At 50.2% G+C, this 19,892-nt stretch overlaps 1 protein-coding gene across 4 annotated transcripts in view; it reads left to right on the top strand.

The window, feature by feature from the left end:
- Positions 1-19,892, top strand: part of ADCY3 (adenylate cyclase 3) — an 89,238-nt gene that overhangs the window by 64,834 nt on the left and 4,512 nt on the right. Inside the window, exons 7-18 of one of the 4 annotated variants that reach the window (XM_053589459.1) lie at positions 326-484; positions 1,326-1,503; positions 7,492-7,620; positions 9,445-9,587; positions 9,725-9,886; positions 12,654-12,741; positions 13,490-13,606; positions 15,550-15,809; positions 16,085-16,150; positions 17,340-17,421; positions 18,185-18,343; positions 19,578-19,724. In XM_053589459.1, the coding sequence (XP_053445434.1) occupies positions 326-484; positions 1,326-1,503; positions 7,492-7,620; positions 9,445-9,587; positions 9,725-9,886; positions 12,654-12,741; positions 13,490-13,606; positions 15,550-15,809; positions 16,085-16,150; positions 17,340-17,421; positions 18,185-18,343; positions 19,578-19,724 (1,690 nt within the window). Of the gene's footprint in view, positions 1-325; positions 485-1,325; positions 1,504-7,491; positions 7,621-9,444; positions 9,588-9,724; positions 9,887-12,653; positions 12,742-13,489; positions 13,607-15,549; positions 15,810-16,081; positions 16,151-17,336; positions 17,422-18,184; positions 18,344-19,577; positions 19,725-19,892 lie in introns of all 4 variants that reach the window. The other 3 variants (XM_053589457.1, XM_053589458.1, XM_053589456.1) reach the window with 3 other exon arrangements.

Raw genomic sequence — 19,892 nt, 5'->3', positions numbered from 1 at the left:
CAGGCGTTTTGCTCACCTCTGCGTCTGCAGCCCCTAGAATGTGTTCAGTGAAATCTTAGCTGCACCAGCGAATAAGTGACAGTGGGAGAGGGCCTTCAGGGGACAGGGAGAGGGGAGGAGAGCCGCTGTGCCGCCAGTCCCACAGGCCTGGGGCTGCCTGGGTCCTGCAGCAGGCCGCTCAGCCCCAAGGCAGACAGAAAGCTGCGTCCGCTGGGCCTCAGCCTGGATGGGAATGGGGGGTCGTGCAGAAGCCCTCCCGGGGGGTGGAGGTCTGCCACCTTGTGAGGGCCACACGCAGACGCCTCCTTTCTGTGTGACCTGGAAGGTATGTGCGGGAGAAGACCAAGACCGGGGTGGACATGCGAGTGGGCGTGCACACAGGCACTGTGCTGGGGGGCGTCCTGGGCCAGAAGCGCTGGCAGTACGACGTGTGGTCCACTGACGTCACTGTGGCCAACAAGATGGAGGCCGGCGGCATCCCTGGGTGAGTGCCATTCTGAGTGGGCAGGTGTGAGGACCAGGGCAGGGGCCGTCCCATCCACCCCTCTGGGCTGTTGTCCCGCTGAGGGATGGGAGGCCTCAAAGAAAAGCCCCGTCTGCCCAGGAGCAGCCCTGCACCCTGCAGCAGGTGTGGTGCTGACACCTCCCCTGGGGCTCCTGCCTCTTGGGGATGATGTTAGATGTGACTTCTCCTGCCAGGACCCCCACAGTGATCTCTTCCCCTTTACCCACTTGTGGGGCTTCCCTAGCTCTGCAGATGTCACAGCCGAGGTCTCCCCAAAGTCTGCAGTATAACAGTGAGTTGACAGGCGCAGGAGCAGGACCTTGAGGTTACAAGGCGCTGGTGCGTTTTACTTGCTCTCTTACAGGGTCAGCCGGTCAGGCAGGCCCTGCCTGCAGGGTGGACAGTCTGGGCATTTCCCCCTGGTCAGGGAGCTCTCTTCCAAGGCAGTTCCGATTCTCTCCCTCAGTTGTGACTCCTCAGAAACGGGTTTTATTACCCGCCAGCAGCCGGCAATATGAAGATAATCAGACCTTACAACTTCAGGGTTCAGAGCAGATTTTCACCTTCCTTATGACTTTTGATATTCCCAACTGCCACGAGGAAAAACTATTCTCACTTAGGGATCCAATGCTGAGGCTTGGCGGGAGTAAGTACCCTCTGCCCCCAAGGCTAGTTCGTGGTGGGCTCTTGGTCTCGGGCCCGACGTGCCTGGAAGACAGGCCTGAGCAGCAGCCGGTGTGTCTATAGTCTGCTGACCTCCCCGGGGGTGGGAGAAGGCTGCTGCTGGCCGGTGCTCAGGGACTCCCCGGCTGCAATCCAGGCGCGTGCACATCTCCCAGAGCACCTTGGACTGCTTGAAAGGAGAGTTTGACGTGGAGCCAGGCGATGGGGGCAGCCGCTGTGATTACCTAGAGGAGAAGGGCATTGAAACCTACCTCATCATTGCCTCCAAGCCAGAGGTGAAGAAAACAGCCACCCAAAATGGCCTCAATGGCTCGGTGAGTCCCCTAGCCTGCCCCCTAGGTTTTAGGGGGTGTTGGAAAGATTGTAGAATAGGAGTTGGCAGGACTTGAAGGTGACCGACTGAGGGAGGCAGGGGCAGGCTGAGTCCCACTGAGCAAGAGATGCATGATCGCAGCCTTGCAGAGGTTTCAGGGAAATGAAGGTGACGGGAGCACATCCTGAGACAGCACCCAAAGGGGAGGCCGCTGGAAACATGCCACAGCACTCGGGAAACTGGCCGGGGTGGGGATATGGTCCCCTGCATGGAAGAAGTGGGTGAAGCTACCGGAGTGATGTGGACACCAAAGGAGAGAGGGCTCAGAGGGGCTGTGGGGAGGGGGTGACTGGTCATCAAGGAGGAGAAACAAGGCTGGAGAGGTCTCCTGGGGGGTAACTGAAATAATAGGACAGAAACAGCAGAGCCACTGTGTGGTCCTGCCCTCTGCTCTGATCTGCATGTGGGGTCTTGAGAGACCGAGGTACTCAGCAGTTTCCCCAGGTCTGATCACCAACCAAAAATAAACCTCCTGACAGTCCATCTGACTAAAGCCACCAGCAGCTGTTGCAGGAATGAATCCTTCTACCATCCCTCCCTGAATCCGGGGATTGCTTTATTCTTTTTTTTTTTTTTTATCGTTTGGGATTCATTGAGGGTACAAAGAGTTGGGTTACATTGATTTCATGTGTTAGGTAAAGTCCCTCTTATAATTGTGTCCCACCGTCAAGAGGTGTGTCATGCACTGTGACCCCCCCCCCCGTCCTCCTCTCTCCCTGCTCCCTCATTCCCCTGCCCCCCACCTTGTATCAGCTCATCTACCGCCTTCATATTAGAACTGAGTACATTGGATTCTTGTTTCTCCATTCCTGTGATGCTTTACTAAGAAGAATGTGTTCCACCCCAATCCAGATTAATACAAAAGATGTAAAGTCTCCATCTTTTTTAGTGTATTCCACTGTGTACATATACTACAGCTTGTTAATCCATTCCTGGGTTGCTGGGCATTTAGGTTGTTTCCACGTTTTGGCAGTTGTAAATTGAGCTGTAATAAACAGTCTAGTGCAAATGTCCTTATGATAAAAGGATTTTTTTTTAATTCAGGGTAAATGCCCAGTAATGGGATTGCAGGATCAAATGGGAGGTCTGATTTGAGTTCTTTGAGAATTCTCCATACTTCCTTCCAGAAAGATTATATTAGTTTGCAGTCCCACCAGCAGTGTAAAAGTGTTCCCTTCTCTCCACATCCACGCTAGCATCTGCAGCTTTGAGACTTTGTGAAGTAGGCCACTCTCACTGGGCATATCTCAGGGTGGTTTTGATTTGCATTTCCCTGATGATTAGGGATGATGAGCATTTTTTCATATGTTAGCCATTGGTCTATCTTCTTTTTTTTTTTTTTTTTTTTTTTATTTTTGGCCGGGGCTGGGCTTGAACCCGCCACCTCCGGCATATGGGACCGGCGCCCTACCCGTTGAGCCACAGGCGCCGCCCTGGTCTATCTTCTTTAGAGACGGTTCTATTCATGTCTCTTGCCCAGTGATATATGGGATTGTTGGGTCATTTTTTATTGATAAATTTGAGTTCTCTGGAGATCCTAGTTATCATGCTTTTGTCCAATTCATAATATGCAAATAATCTTTTCCCATTCTGAAGGTTGTTTGCTTTGGTTGCTGTTTCCTTAGCTGTACAGAAGCTTTTCAGTTTGATTAAGTCCCATTTGTTTATTTTTGTTGTTGTTGCAATGGCCACACAAGTCTTCTTCATAAAATCTTTCCCCAGGCTAACATGTAAAAGACTGAAACTGGACCCGCACCTTTCACCACTTACAAAAATTGGTTAGAGATAGATGAAAGATTTAAATCTAAGGCATGAAACAATAAAAATCCTTGAGGAAAGTGTGCTTTAGTCTTCATAATCTGTCAGAATAGCATCAGGACTCTTCTCTCAGTTAAGAGAATCCACCTAATGAGATTTTCAGCAATTAAAGAGTTCGGTGGCTCTCAGGGATGCCATGTCTCTTAGGACCACCCATGGCTGAGACTTGTGCCTAATTATGGCTGAAGCAAAGCTCACTCTAGTGAGGCTGCAGCCATGATTGCTGAAGAGGTTACTCCTGAAAGTTTTAAAGGAAAACTAGACCCCTTCTCCACAGCCCCAGGTGTGTGTGACAACTAGCAAATCAAACACACAGAGAAAGCAGCCATTCAACAAATCTAATCATGACCACTATTTATCGAGGCCTTCTTTGCATCCCTTATTTCTACTTAATCCTGCAGACCCCCTGAGAGAAGAAGGCTGTTGTCACACCCTCTTGGCAGAGGAGACAGTGAGGCCCCAAACTTTGCACAAGCAGCAGGCCTAGCAGGCGGCAGAGCTGGACCCTGAATCACAGCCCTGCTTCCACCCTGCTAGCCAGGTTGCCCTTCGATGTCTGTTAGTTCCCTCCTTTTGGGCAGGACACGGTGCTCAGCCAGGAGGAGCACAAAGGTGGTTGTGACATGGTCCTTACCCACTGGATGTAAACGTTAAAGTGAAGGATAGGACAGGGTATTTTGTGTTCTTAACCCAAAAAAGAGCCAGGTGTGGTGGCTCATGCCTGTAATCCTAGCACTCTGAGAGGCCGAGGCAAGTAGTTTGCCTGAGCATCTGCGTTCAAGACCAGTCTGAGCAAGAGCGAGACCCTGTCTCTACTAAAAATAGAAAAAACAGCTGGAGGACCACTTGAGCCCAATAATTGCAGGTTGCCGTGATCACACCACTGCAGTCCAGCCTGGATGACAGGGTGAAACCCCATCTCTTTAAAGAAAAAAAAAAAAAGTATAAAAGTGAGTAAGTGGAGCGGCGCCTGTGGCTCAGTGAGCAGGGCGCCGGCCCCATATACCGAGGGTGGCGGGTTCAAACCCAGCCCCGGCCAAACTGCATCCAAAAAATAGCCGGGCGTTGTGGCGGGCGCCTGTAGTCCCAGCTGCTCGGGAGGCTGAGGCAAGAGAATCGCATAAGCCCAAGAGTTAGAGGTTGCTGTGAGCTGTGTGACGTCACGGCACTCTACCCGAGGGCACTACAGTGAGACTCTGTCTCTACAAAAAAAAAAAGTGAGTAAGTGCCCTGTGTATCAAGGGCATAGCTGGGGTGACACAGGGGAGTGAGTAGGCGGCATGAGTAAGCTGTAAACTACATCACCTTTAAACTAGCATTTCACATCTAGAAATTTATGTTTTTCAGGCAGGGGTACTAAAGAAATTGTTAAAAAGTCAACTTACAAAAATACTCAAAACCTGGCTTGCCTCCAAATGTCAGTGAAAGAAGTCTTTTAGTAAACACCACCTATGTTTTCATTAGAAATGTATTTATTTGTCTGATGACGTATTGAAATGAAGTTTAATTTAAATTCATCAGCAACTCTGGACTATGCTCCTGTCCTATGCAGGCAGTGTGGGGGAATACACAGCAGGGCCCTGTTCCAACTGGCCCAGGGCTCCTGTGCTAACACGTTAGGCTTAGTGAACTCAGATTGTATTACTTGTAAAATATCCCAATGACTCAAGCACAAAAGATTCACAAAAACGGTTCTGCTAAGTGAGGTTCACTGTGCCTTAGTTTTCCCATCTGTAATCCACACTGGAGTATCATGGGCTCAGAAGTCCTGACTCAAATTATGCTCTTTGTAAGGATTTAAGTAAAATACAAGATTAGAACAAATAAGAATAAGTGATGGTGTCACAAAGACAAATATTTGACTACTGCTCTGTGACTTTAAGGTCATCCCCAGTAAAACCAATTTGTGGGAATTTTTTTTAAAAGAATGGCATTTTCCAATGAATTAAGAACGGTAAATGCTAGTAACTGTAAATTTCCTAGCACCTCTCCAAGGTAGCTAAATTACTATCAACTTTTATAGCATAGTAAAAAGGCTCATTTTGAATTTTGTCCAATAACTCATGAATTTGGTGGCAAGATCAAGTCTGGTTTCATGGGGCTCTACTTCCCATCTTGAAATTTTCTAATTTTCTGACAGCTAGCTTCCTGCTTGTCTTAGCTTCCTGAGTAGCTGGGACTACCAGGCGGGTTCCACCATGCCTGGTGAAATTTTCTAGTTTTGTAGAGATGGGGTCTACACCCAAGATGGGGTCTTGACCTCAAGTCATCTTCCTCCCTTGATCTCCTAAAGTGCTGGAATTACAGGTGTGTAGCACCACATCTGGCCTATCTTTGTTAATTTTGAAGGTAAAACCATATCTCACTGTTTGAGCCTCCATTCTTTAATTAGGAGGAGGCTGACAGGGCTGGGCGTTTTTAACATGGTCATTCACCCAGGTGATTTTCTTCCATAAATTGCATATTCATTTCTAACCTTTGAGGGCTTTCTTGTTTTTAAATCTGTAGGGGCTCTACGTCTGTCAGAAAAATTAACCCTTTGTCATGTGCCACTCATCACATATTTACCAGGCATCCGCTGTGTTCTGTCTCCTCCCTCCAGTGTCACCTGTGCAAAGCCAAACTCCTCTTCCTACCAGAACCTGCTCCTCCTCAGCCCTCCCCACCCCAGTTAATGGCAACTCCATTCTTTTCATTGCTCAGATCAAAAAATTTGACGTCATTCTTGATTCCTCTCTTTCCAATCCACTAGGAAGTTCCATCTTCCTATAAGATGGTACCTCTAACCCCACAACTCTCACACCCTCCTCACTTCCCGCCCTCAGAGCCACTCTCATCTTGTGCCTGGATCACTGCAGAGTTCCCATCCTGCACCTGCCCTTGCCCCTCCACCCTCTTTCTCAACACACCAATCAGAGTCATCCTACTAAACCGTCAAGTGTGGGCGGTGCCTGTGGCTCAGTGAGTAGGGCGCCAGCCCCATACACCGAGGGTGGAGGGTTCAACCTGGCCCTGGCCAAACTGCAACAAACAATAGCCAGGTGTTGTGGCGGGCACCTGTGGTCCTGCTACTCAGGAGGCTGAGGCAAGAGAATCGCCTAAGCCCAGGAGTTGGAGGTTGCTGTGAGTTGTGTTACCGAGGGTGACAAAGTGAGACTCTGTCTCTAAAAAAAGAAAATAATGATAATAAAACATCAAGTGATAATAGCACATTGCTCCCCTGCTCAAAACCATCCTTTGGTTGTCCATGTCACCCAGAGTAGAAGCTGAAGGCCTACTGGAGGTCATGGAGGCCCACACCCCCTGCTTTCCACTTGTCTGCTCTAGCAGCAACTGGCCTCTTTGTTGTCACACAGATACTCCAGGCACATGCTCTTTCTGGGGCCTCTGCACTGGCTGTCCTCTCTCCTCAGAATCCTCCTGCCCAGATGGCTGTGTGATTTGCACCTCCAGGTCTCCAGTGAAATGTTACCTTCATGGTGACACCTGCTGTCTTTACAGTTGGGCTCCCTGCCACTCCCTGAGCCTATTTTCCTGCCTTCTCTTTCTTCGTAGCAAAGCTTCCCAGCTTCCTGTGTATATTTTACTTCCTTATTTTGTTATTGTCTGCCTTTCCTCTTTAGAGTGTGAGCTTCACAGGTCAGGACATTTGGTCTGTTTCCCCGGGAGTTAGAATAGTTGGTATCACGTAGTAGGTACTCAGTCAATACTTACTACATATGCACATGGACTGTTCTCCAGTGTAACAGTGTCTAACTTGTTCTATCAAGGAAAAGCACTAATCATTGGAGAAACTGGCATTTGACAGGGGCTCTACACCAAAAAAGACCTATGGGTCAGTCTAACCAAATTACTGTTTTAGAAATGGGATCTGGAACAACTAGGTCTGTCTTTGCTTAGAAAAATTTTAATAGTAGAAATTGATACTAGAAAATTAAAAGCATTTTGAAATTACTGTTCTAGAAGAGGGACTGAATAGTGAAATTCCTAAGTCAATAAGGCTTCTAAAATGCTAGTGGGAAGGTTCCAGACTGATTCTAGACAAACCACGGGCTGGAAGGGGCAGCTGGCAGTGTCTGGGATCCCTAATGACCATGACTTTCCACTGCAGGCCCTGCCGAATGGAGCCCCGACTTCCTCCAAGCCCACCTCTCCTGCCCTCATTGAGACCAAGGAGCCCAATGGGAGTGTCCATACCACTGGTTCCACATCGGAGGCGCCTGAGGAACTAGATGCCCAGGTATGTACAGGACCAAGGGCAAGGAGAGCTCACTGATGTCAGGATGTGGGCAGGGGGCAGGAAGGTGATGAGTTGTTGCAGCAAGAATCCCATACTAAGGGTGAGGGGACCCAGCTGCTAACTCAGGATCTGCTCCTTCTTAGCAATGATGGCAGGACACTCACCCTGGCTCCTCCCAGCTCTACTTCCTCATCAGTTAATGGGGTGGGGGTAAGTGACGTTGAATGAGGGGCTTCCTCTGAGGCCCTATTTGTTTGGAGACAGAGTCTCACTCTGTTGCTCTGGGTAGAGTGCCATGGTGTCATAGCTCATAGCAACCTCAAACTCTTGGACTTAAGTGATTCTCTTGCCTCAGTCTCCCAAGGAGCTGGGACTATAGGTGCCCGCAACAATGCCCAGCTAGTTTTTCTTTTTAGTAGAGATGGGGTTTCACTCTTGCTTAGGCTGGTCTTGAACTCCTAAGCTCAAGCAATCTGCCTGCTTTAGCCTCCCAGAGTGCTAGGATTACAGGTGTGAGCCACCATGCCCCCTCCCTCCTGTGGTTCTGACAATCCAGAATCTTGTAGATCTAAGATTGGTGAGGGCCTATCTGTGGACAATTCTATAGGATCTGAGACTGTTTTGGCTCACCCCTCTGGCTGAGCCCAAACCCCACAAGCTCCATGCACTGATGGGGCATTTCCAAGGCCCATGAAGAGAAGGAGGTAGCATGCTGTCACAGAGGCAGGCCACATTGTGGAAGTGCATCTAGGATTTGTGCATTACAATGTTCACTGATTAAGGCAAATGCTAGGAGACAGGAATTTCTGCCTGGTCAGTCTCACTGTCTGGGGGAGACCAAAAAACTCTCCTTAATGCCTTTAGATTAGATGCTGGAGAACGAGGTAGACAGGCTTAAAGAAAGTTGGGTTTTTCTTGAACGCCAAACATTCAGTATCTTTTCCTAATTGTGATTTTCTTGATGGAAAGTGGAAATACAGATTCGATGTGACCCAGTAGCAAGAAGGACACAGATACAGCTTTAGCAGCCTGTGAATTTTTTGTGTCCTCACCATTAGTCAGTGTCACACTGCATGATTTTACAGAGGAGACATATGGGGCCAGGGGGTCCGACTCAACCATGGGTGCCCCTGTGCTTTGGGCCAGGGTCTTGGTTCTCGCCCTGATGTACTCTGGGACCCATTCAGACAGCTCTGGTGTGCCTGGTCCTGTGAGAACTGATGGCTGCGTAATCACTGTTGGGATCCCTGTTTTTAGAACCGATGCTTTCCCTTTGTGACTGGGAGTAAAACAGTGGTGGGTGTCTCAGCTCCACCTGCACTGCTCCATGTCAGCCCTCTGGCGACAAGGACATCCTTTTCTCTCCTATCGCTCTCCCCCTCAGATCTTCTCCAGAGTGAGCCAGGTGTGAGCTTCTTTAATAGCTCCCTGAGCCCTGGGGTCAGAAATCATTCACGTCCCTGGATCTGATGTGTAAGGCAGACATGCAGCCCCCATCCATGCAGCAGGACATGCTGGGACTGGCTGGTCCGGCAGCTGCCTCAGGTCTCTTGCCAGGGAGATGGGGTACTTAGTGCACCACCACTGCCAAGTGCAGCTGGGGTCCTGGGGGACTGGGACGGACTGGACCTTTGGGTCTAAAGCTAACCAGGATGGAGCCATTGGGAGCATCAGAAGTACTTTCCTGGAAAGGGATTTTAGAGCTGGGTTAGTCTTCCTAAGCGTGATCTCTTCTGTTCCCTTTCTCTTACACCTCCATCTTTCCCAACTCCTCCCCGCTACCCTCTCTTGTCTGTCCCCCAACTCTGCCTCCCTGTCCTACAGGCTGACAACCCCTCATTCCCCAACCCTCGTCGGAGGCTGCGCCTTCAGGACCTGGCTGACCGCGTGGTGGACGCCTCTGAGGATGAGCATGAGCTCAACCAGCTACTCAATGAGGCCCTGCTTGAGCGAGAGTCCGCCCAGGTGTAAGTGGCCACCTGCACACGTCCTGGCCCTCACCCTGGGTGCTCCTCACCCTAGCAGGGGCTCAGGAAACTGGTCATCTTAAATACACCACACCCAGGGAGGCCTTTGTGATTCATGCGGTTTGTTTCTGCTGCAGGGTGAAGAAGAGAAACACTTTCCTCCTGTCCATGCGGTTCATGGACCCTGAGATGGAAACCCGCTACTCAGTAGAGAAGGAAAAGCAGAGCGGCGCCGCCTTCAGCTGCTCCTGTGTTGTCCTGCTGTGCACGGCCCTGGTGGAGATACTCATTGATCCCTGGTGAGGGAGGAGCCGAGGAAGGATGATAGCCTGGGGAGAGGGAAGGCTTTGAGTTTCCTGGGTCACAGCAGTGGGAGGGGGGTTGGGACCTTGTCTGGAGCCTGATGTTGGAGTGCACACCTTGTCTCTGCTCCCTGTCCCACACCCTGGGCTGTCCTACTCTGGCCCTGGGTTCTGGAGCAGCACTAGGACCAGGCACGACATTTCCAGGGCCAAGAAAGCCAAGGGACAGACGTGTCCCGGAGGACAGAGGCCTTAGCTGGATGGGCCTCAGAGTGGTCTCTGGGTCAATGGGGACACTCCCTCAGCCTCAGTCACCAAAGCCAACCTGCTTTTCTTTCTTGGCTCATCTTAGTAAAGACAGATTTTAGGGTCTGGGTGCAGAGTGCTGTCCTCCTTAGCACTGCAGCAGGGTCTCTGGGACAAGAAGGGTGTTCTGACATCCTTGCCCCAGCTGTTGAAGCCCCACCCGAGAGTGACTGCCACTCTCCCGCGCCCCTCCCTCCCTGTTCAGGGGGTTCCCGTCACACAGGAGGGGGTGAGGAGTCATGTACAGGTTATAGTTTGGGGGACTAAAAGGAACTGTGGACTTACTTGCCTCATCTAAGGTTCTGGACACATGGCTGAGGGCAGGTCACTGAAGGGTTGTGGGGCTTCATTCCGTAGAATGTGGATGGCAGCATCTGCCCTGGCCAGCTCTGGGGGCTTTCGTAGAATCAGATTCCTTCATTTCACAAACACTTACTGATCATCTACTTTATTCCTGGAGGGTCAAGGTCTAGGTGTCTATCAGTGAACACAATATACAGAAATCCCTGCTCTCACGGAACTTACATTCAAGGAGGGGAAAATAGGCATAAGCCATTAAATAACTAAAATACACGTGCACATGGTGATGAGAACTGCAGGTAAAAGGGAAGGAAGGTGGGCGTGCAAGGGGAGTTTGGTTTTGTTTGCTTCTGATGTAGGATGGTCATGGCAGGCCTCGCTGACAGGGTGGTGTTTCAGGGAAACCCTGGAGCAGATGAGGAGGGAGCCTTTGGAATCCGGGGACACCTGTGTCAGATGTGGTATAAAGGCGGAACAAGGGGACAGTGCATGGGGGTGGGGGGCATGACAGAGAGAGTTAGAGTCAGAGGGAGTCAGGGTCAGAGAGTTGAGGCATCAGAGACCGTGGAAAGGTGCCGGCTTCCACCCGTAAGGTCAGAGGCAAGAGCCAGCAAGGGAATCACCTGCTGTGACATGTATCTGAAAAGGATTTCAGAGGGCAAGAGCAGAAGCTCAGCGGCTAGGGCACCAGCCATATACACTGGAGCTGGCGGGTTCAAACCCAGCCCAGGCCTGCCAAACAATAATAACTACAACCAAAAAATAGCTGGGTGTTGTGGCGGGCACCTGTAGTCCCAGCTACTTGGGAGGCTAAGGCAAGAGAATCGCTTGAGCCCAAGAGTTTGAGGTTGCTGTGAGCTATGATGCTACGGTACTCTCTGGAAGGCAACATAGTGAGACTCTGTCTAAAAAAAAAAAAAAAAAGCAGAAGCAGTGAGACCAGTTGCAAGGTGATGGTGACTTGAGCTAGGCTGAAGTTAGAGAAGATGGTAAGTGGAATTTTACTGATCAATGGGCAGATTCTGTACACATTTTGGAGGGTGAGCTGACAGGATCTGCTGACAGGCTGGGTGGGGGACTTGAGAGTGGGGACGGGTTTCTCCCCGGTTTCTGACCTGGGTGGCTGGTGGGATGGAGTTGCCATTAACCAGGGTGGGAAGAAGAGAGTTGAGAGGCAAAGATCCAGAGTTTGCCTTGGGACATTAAGTTTGAGATGGCTGCTACATATGCAGTCTGGATGTCAGGAAGAGGATGGGGTGGAGATGCAAACTTGAGAGCCCCTACCACCTGGACTGCACTGAAGGCAGGAGACAGGTAAGATCAAGGGAGAGTGCAGACCGGATGGGCTGAGCGCTGGCATGGCAGTGTGTGCACATGGGAGACAGGCAAGAACCAGCTGGAGCTGAAAACCAAGCAAGGAAAATGTTTTAAGGAGGGGGCAGTGCCTGTGGCTACAGGAGTAGGGCGCCAGCCCCATATGCCAGAGGTGGCGGGTTCAAACCCAGGCCTGGCCAAAAACTGCAAAAAAAAAAAACAAAGTGTTTTAAGGAGGGATGAGAAGTGACCGAGAATCTGACAGATTTAGCAACACGGACATTTCTGGGACTCTTGGCAAAAGTACTTTCCATGGGAGGGTTAGCTGGAAAACGGTGTGAGAGGAGGGTTGGGAGCCAGCAGATTTCTTGGAGTTAATGAGAGAAGTGGACATGTGAGGGATGTGCCCACTGTTAAGCTCTGTACAGAGGTCCAAGGCAAACTCTTAGCAGTTCCCTGCAGTGAGGGAGCCGCCCTGCCTCACGCTCTGTCCCATCAGCATAGCTGCTGCAGATGCACATTCTTAAGACCCCCTCTAAGTTTTTACTGGGCTCTGCCCAAGGTATCTGTGAGTCATCCCCTCTCTGGGAAATGTTCCAGCCAGCAGTAACAGCTGGAAGAATGGCACAATCCCAGGCCTGCTCTCAGCTGGTACCTCCTGTGGTCAGGGCCCCTTCATCCTGTTCTGAGCAGCCTGCAGTAACGAGTTCCCATGTGAACAAGGAAATTTCCTATACAGACTCATGCTGTGCTGGGGGTCTCCCTTGATGTCTCCTTTCCTTCCCTCTCCTAGCCCCTCAACCAGTCACACTGCCCCCTCTGACCCCTGTCTTCTCTGTCACAGGCTTATGACAAACTACGTGACCTTTGTGGTTGGGGAGATTCTCCTCCTGATCCTGACCACCTGCTCGCTGGCGGCCATCTTTCCCCGGGTAAGAGGCACTTTTCTGTTGGGCTCAGACAGCCCTGGAAGTTGAGTGGCATCCCTGTAAAGGTGGGTGCTGATGAAGTTAGCCTTCCAGTCAAATCCTGATGGACCATCTCTATTAGGATGGCTCAGGCATTTATCTATCTCTTTGTCCACCATTCATTTGCCACCAGCTGAGCATCCACCATGGGCCCTGTGGGTGGGCTGTGGTGCTGCAGTGCGATGACAAAGGCAGAGTCCGGATAGATGGGACCTGGGTAGAAAGACAGTGGCCCCGATTCTAAAGGCTTTCTCCTGTGGACATTGGGCTGCCAGGCCAAGCTTTTGATCAGAATGATAAGGGAAAAGCAGTGCTTTAGGAAAATTAATCTGGCAAGTGGCTACCCAGAAGAGGCAGGTAGCTAGCCAGAGACAGCCAGCCCTGAAAATGTTCCCAGTGCTGGCCTTGCCTCTAGGGGTGACAGCATGGGCTGCTGCGGCTTCCTGGGGTGCTCACTATCTGCTCTGGAAGGGTTGTGATTTGGGAGCCATCGTGTCACACAGATGCCTTGAGTAGGACCGACATAGCACCAGGAGTTATGTGCTCTTGTCACAGCTCTGTGCCTGTCAGTTGTCAGTTGACCTGCAGGCAAAGCACTCCCTTCTAGGTTCCTGGGACTAGAGTATGGGGGCAGCCAGGGTCACTAATGATCATGACTACAGTAGAAAGGGCTATCAAAGGCTTGTGGCCCTTGAAATTCCTTTCCTTGCAGGCCTTTCCTAAGAAGCTTGTGGCCTTCTCAACTTGGATTGACCGGACCCGCTGGGCCAGAAACACCTGGGCCATGTTAGCCATCTTCATCCTGGTTATGGCGAATGTTGTGGATATGGTGAGCTCTTGCTGCCCTTATTGAAGGGACACCTCGTTCTCGGTGGGGAAGGGCTTCTTTGTGGGCAGCAGGAGCAATCTGTCAGTCCTTTCTCCCACCACCAGATGCAGGTTTGGAGTGGCATCTAGGTTCCCACAGGTCCTTCCCCAAACTGCAAGAGCCCAGCTCCCTACGTCCAATCCTGCACTAGGTGCTTTACATACAATGCTTCATTTAATCTTTGTTAACAATCCTGAGAAGTTAGCACTAAGAAACTGAGGCTCAGAAAGGTTAATTCACTTGCTCCAGGTCACACAGCCAGTAAGTGACAGAACCGAGAACTGAAGCAGTGGCGAATCCCGGGCCTGTGTTTCCCTCCTCCCTATCTCATTGTAAGGGACACAATATTTGCAAGCGCTCTACACACCTTAGTACTCCTTACCATGTGGCTGGTGTCAGGTGTCTGTCTGGGATTGGGGGGTTGTGACCCTGCTTCACCATCACCCATCTGACATGACCAGGCCTTCCTATAGGGGAGGTGGGGGAGACAGCAGCTTCACAGAGCCCAAGTGGCTGTGGGTAAACAAAAGCATCTTCTGTTCTTTGTTCTCCTCTGTTCAGGGAAAAGTTGGGGTCCAAGAAGGGGGCAGAAAGATGCCTTCTTGGGGAGAAGGGACAAGATTTAGAAGCCCAGATCCATTGATTTAGAACCACCAGGCCTTTCTTGAGCATCGAGTACTTGGAGCTCTGACTGGAGTTCTCTGGTCAGTTGTCACACCCTCCTCCAATCTTGGTGGTACCAGGTGCACTCCCTCAAACAGTCCTACTTGTTCTCAAATATGATGTTGGTCATATTACTTGCTGTAGTTTTCTTTAATAGTTTACTCATAGGAATAAACTCAGCAAAGAGATTTATTCTGGCATAGTATAAAAAGCTCTAGGACAGTGCATCCAACCTTTTTTGCTTTTCTTTGGTGTTGGATATCATGAAAAGTATGCCCGGACTTTTTTTTTTTTTGCTAATTTTTTTTTCATTAATGTTTGTATATTTAATGTGTGGTCCAAGACAACTGTTATTCTTCTAATGAAAAAAGAGGAGGTGAAAAAGGTTGGAGACCTCTATTTTAGGGCCACAACTCATCAGGACGCCAGCCAGAATAAGGTGTTAGGAGCAGTGGACCCTAACATGCCATGAGTAGCATGGTGCCCACCATCCAGGGGAGGGAAGTCCCAGAACCCTTGCATGTCAGAATACTCCTGGAGCCTATGCCCCGGTCTGGAGACCACTGTCTAACATGGTCGTGGACTCGCTGCAAGACATCTGGTGATGCTATCACCCATTGAGGGGTAAAAACTAGGGAGGAATGAAACTTAGTACACACTGGAATTATATGCTGAGAACTTGTCCTAAGCAAGAGAATCCCCAGTGGATTAAAGGTATTGATTCAAAAAGGTAGGCCTGATTCAGTTATGGGTGCACTTCCTACTGGCTATATCTGCCTGGCAGTGGAACCCATGAGTAGACTCCAGAAGGTAGTGTCCCCCAAATGGAAGCGCCTGGGCAGACTGGCCATCATCACAGGGAGGTCCAAGGAGGGCTGCTGCCACAGCCCCTCCTGTAGGAGCAGCGTGCTGTGGGAAAGGGAAGAGCACGTTGGATTTGAAGCCCAAAGGCTTGGCTCCTAGTTCTGGCTTCACTACTTGCTAATTGTGCTGCTTTTGGCAAGTCTGGCCTGGGAATTTAATATATAATAGGGGCAGAACTAAAAATACTTGGAGAATTTTTGTGAACATCACATGGGATGGTAAAGTTTATTTCCTGGTAGTTTTCCTGTCTTTCGTGGTGTTTCTGAGGGAGCCCTGGGAGGTGGCAGCTGAACACACACTGCCCTGGTGCAGCCCTCTCTGACCAGCTTCTGCTGTCTCCTTGCATGTGTTTCCCTCCCGATTGTCCCGGCCTCCAGCTTAGCTGTCTGCAGTACTACTCAGGACCCAGGAACGGGACGGCATGGATGGACGTGGAGGGCGGCTGCCTGGAGAACCCCAAGTATTACAACTACGTCGCCGTGCTGTCCCTCATCGCCACCATCATGCTGGTGCAGGTCAGCCACATGGTGAAGCTCACACTCATGTTGCTCGTCACGGGTGCTGTAGCCACCATCAACCTCTATGCCTGGCGCTCCATTTTTGATGAATACGACCACAAACGTTTTCAGGAACACAAGTAAGATGAAACCCGATTGGGGATCTGCATTGTCTCCTTCCTCCCACCCCCTAAGTTCCCATTTCAAGGTTATGGGCTTATACTGAGATGGCTTTCTGCCTCTGGGGCTTGTCAAAGGCTCGTCCGGGAACCTGGGTGCATGGATTCTCACAGACATGTCACAGGGTGGCTAGGATCTGAAGAGAAATCCTTTCCATTCTCCATGAGTGGAAGATTGGGGATACCTCAGTGTGTGGCTCTTGTCGGGCCTGAGTGCGCTCTTATCTGTCCAGCAGCTTTCCTATGATGGCCTTGGAGAAGATGCAGGTCTTCTCTACTGCTGGGCTCAATGGCACTTACAGGTAAAGGCTGCCGCTTTCCCCTCCTGGTCTGCATTTAGGGACCTTCTTCTAGAGACAGGGAATACAACAGGCCAACCCCTGTGATCTCACGCTCCCAAAGGCCCATGGTCTGGCATGTGTTTCTCTAGGAGGGCTGCAGCAGAGGCAGGATGGTTCTGGTATGGACCTGCACATCCGGGCCACTTCCGTATCAGGGACAGTGAAGCGTGGAGAGCAGCAGTGGGGTGTGGAGGGTGGGACACAGAGGCTGATGGAGAATAAGGAAGAACAGCTGCGTTTAACTGGCTGGCAGGGCAGATAAGTAGCAGGAAAATGAGCAAAGAATACACTAGAAGATGTGGATTCTATCTCCACAGCAGGTATTGAATTCTCTTTGAGGTCACAGACAGGTCACTTTTCCTGAGTTTTATATTCTATAACTAGAATTCTCTAAGGTCCCTTCCAGAGTTAAGATTTTGGCATTTTATGATTCAGTGACTTGAAGAGACCTTCAAGGAAGTTTTGGCAACAATTAAAGTCTAACAATATCCAGTACAGTGGTAATTCCTACCCTCCAGGTGGGGATATGAATTGGTACAGCCATAGTAGAAAAAAATGTGAAGTTGAAAATAGACCCATGTCCCAGCAATTCTACTCATACAGATATATGTATCTTAAGAGAAATTGGTGCACAGATATATGCCCCAAGATATGTATAAGAATGTCCACAGCAGCAATGTCCATAGTAGACACCCCCAAAACAATGAAAACAACCCAAATGACATCAACAGTAAATGGATATATAAACCGGGGTACATCCATACACTAGAATACTGTATAGTAATGGAAATTAACTGTAGTTCTACACAAAAATGGGGATGAAAGTTATAAAAAGCCGTGGTGAAATTGTACCCTCGTCCTACATCTCTTGCTTCTCCAAATTCCTACACAGATAACTACCTCTGTGACCAATCGGGCATTACAGCGTTTATACTTTGGGGTGTATCCCTGATGTGAACATGGAGTGTAGCAGGGAGGGCAGGGGGTGGCTGGCTGGGAGTCCAGTGATGTAAGAAAACTTTACCGTCCTGGGGATCTGGACTTGATGTGGAAGGGCCCAGCGTGACAGGAAACAGCACCGCCCATCAGAGACTGACGTGACCACCCTCGCAGTCTCAGTCTCCCCTTCACATCCCTCTCTGCCCAGCAGGCTGCCCCTGGTGCCTTCCAAGTATTCGATGACAGCAATGATGCTCATTATGACGCTGAGTTTTTACTATTTCTCCCGCCATGTAAGTGCCTGCACCCTCCTTTCCTCTTGTGCTCGCTGTGGCTAAGAACCCATGCTCCTAAGAACACTGGTTCCCTTTACCCATCTTGGCATGTGACCCTGGTCAAACCACCACCTTTTCTATATTCTGGTTTCTTCCTTGATAATGAATACGAGGAAAACAGTTCTATTCTCTGACTCCAGGAGGGTGAAGGAAGCTTGGGGCAGGGGCAGGAGAGGAGGGAATGCTGCCACAAAGGCCTGGTAAAATCTTTGGAACACAGAGATTTTACTGTCTTAGGCCAGGCTCCAGGCCTCTGCACTCAGCTTGGTGCCAGGGGTCACTGACACACTGACTGTGGAGCCAGAAGACAGAGAGGAAGAGCGGGCAGGAAAGGACCCAGAGAAGGACTTACATCTCCATGTTGGCTCGAGTGCCCCCCAGTGGACTTCTAGGAAAAGTACAACCTCCTCAAGTCACTTCTCAGCCAAAATGGACCCTGCTGGAAATAGGGACTGCACACTGGCCTGGGAGATCCCCAGTGTTGCCACCTTCACAGGACAGACCTATAGCTACAGTTAGATCCCAGGAGGCCCCACATATATGGAAGGCCTCTTAGATCCTGCTGTAATGAGAGGCCAGGGTCCTCCCTGCAGTTGTAGGGCGGCCTTTCTGATCAGGTGAACCCTTTCATGGTCTTACTTCCCTTACCAGCTTTTCCAAGTGGAGCCCCCCATTCAGCACCCAGCTCAGAACACACACCTTGCCTTGTCTGTGTCCACAGGTAGAGAAACTGGCACGGACATTATTCTTGTGGAAGATTGAAGTCCATGACCAGAAGGAACGTGTCTATGAAATGCGACGCTGGAACGAGGCCTTGGTCACCAATATGTTGCCTGAACATGTGGCACGCCATTTCCTGGGATCTAAAAAGAGAGATGAGGTGAGGGGAGAGGCCTCAGGTGTAGCCTGGAACCCGGTGGCCATTGTCTTTTGCTGCCCCTCCTCTCAGGGAGCCCCCCTGGGCCTGGGCCTTCTCCCCATGGGGGGACTGCAGGGAGGCTGGACCTAAATGGCATCAGCGCTGTAAGAAAGTGTCTCTTAGGCCTTTTATTTATTTATTTTTTATTTTTTTAAGAGACAGAGTCTCACTTTATCGCCCTCAGTAGAGTACCGGGACGTCATAGCTCACAGCAACCTCCAACTCCTGGGCTTAGGTGATTCTCTTGCCTCAGCCTCCCGAGTAGCTGGGATTACAGGTGCCTGCCACAACATCTGACTATTTTTTTGTTGCAGTTTGGCCGGGGCCAGGTTCAAACCCCCCACCCTCGGTATATGGGGCCAGCACCCTACCCACTGACCCACGGGTGCCGCCTCTCAGGCCTTTTATAAAGGGAGCTGCTGTGAACATGCAGGACATCTCTGAGGCTGCATTTCAGAAAACAAGACCTTGGCAAGAGCCCTTTTCTGTCAACTGTGGTCTTCTCAAAACAGTAGTTTCCACGTCCACTGTACCCTTTTCTTCAAAACTGGGGCTGTTAGAGGAACCAGAGAAGCTCTTTTATTTATTCAAAATAGTGATGAGCTACATTCTAATTATCCTAAGTTGGGATCATCGGAGAGGTGTGTGGGTCCAAAACTCTGAGCACACACCCAGGTGTGGAAGATAGGCACGGCCTTCTAGCACAATGATTTTCAACTGAGGTGCTGTGGCTTACTGGTATACCGGGAAAATTTTTAAAGATCATTAATTATTGGGGCGCCGCCTGTGGCTCAGTGAGTAGGGCGCCGGCCCCGTATGCCGAGGGTGGCGGGTTCAAACCCAGCCCCGGCCAAACTGCAACCAAAAAATAGCCGGGCGTTGTGGCGGGCGCCTGTAGTCCCAGCTGCTCGGGAGGCTGAGGCAAGAGAATCGCGTAAACCCAAGAGTTAGAGGTTGCTGTGAGCCGTGTGACGCCACGGCACTCTACCCGAGGGCGGTACAGTGAGACTCTGTCTCTACAAAAAAAAAAAGATCATCAATTATTTTCAAAAGAAGTTCAAAGCACAATATTCTTTCACTTTTTTCTGATCAACATACTTTAAGTGTGCCCTGAAGGGTCAAGTGTGCTGTGAGATAAAAATGGTTGAAAAATCCTGCTGTAGCACATCTAAGCACTTTAGCCCTGCCTTTCTAGGAGCTGTACAGCCAGTCATATGATGAGATTGGAGTCATGTTTGCCTCCCTGCCCAACTTTGCTGACTTCTACACAGAGGAGAGCATCAATAACGGTGGCATTGAGTGTCTGCGCTTCCTCAATGAGATCATCTCGGATTTTGACTCTGTGAGTGCCCATCCTGCCTCCTCACCTTGCACACAGCTGGCCCATTCCGGATTAGTAGGACGGGCTGCAGAAGCTTAAGAGAAGTTCGAGTTACTCTAGACAGGCTATGCTTTCCCAGATAAGGTCCTCTAATAATATATGGACTTCTGCAGCCATCGGTAACTGTGG

The sequence above is a fragment of the Nycticebus coucang genome, chromosome 4 (genome assembly GCF_027406575.1).
Source record: "Nycticebus coucang isolate mNycCou1 chromosome 4, mNycCou1.pri, whole genome shotgun sequence".
NCBI lineage: Eukaryota > Metazoa > Chordata > Mammalia > Primates > Lorisidae > Nycticebus > Nycticebus coucang.
The sequence above is the reverse complement of the archived record's forward strand: the minus strand, read 5'-3'. Positions and strand labels throughout refer to the sequence as shown.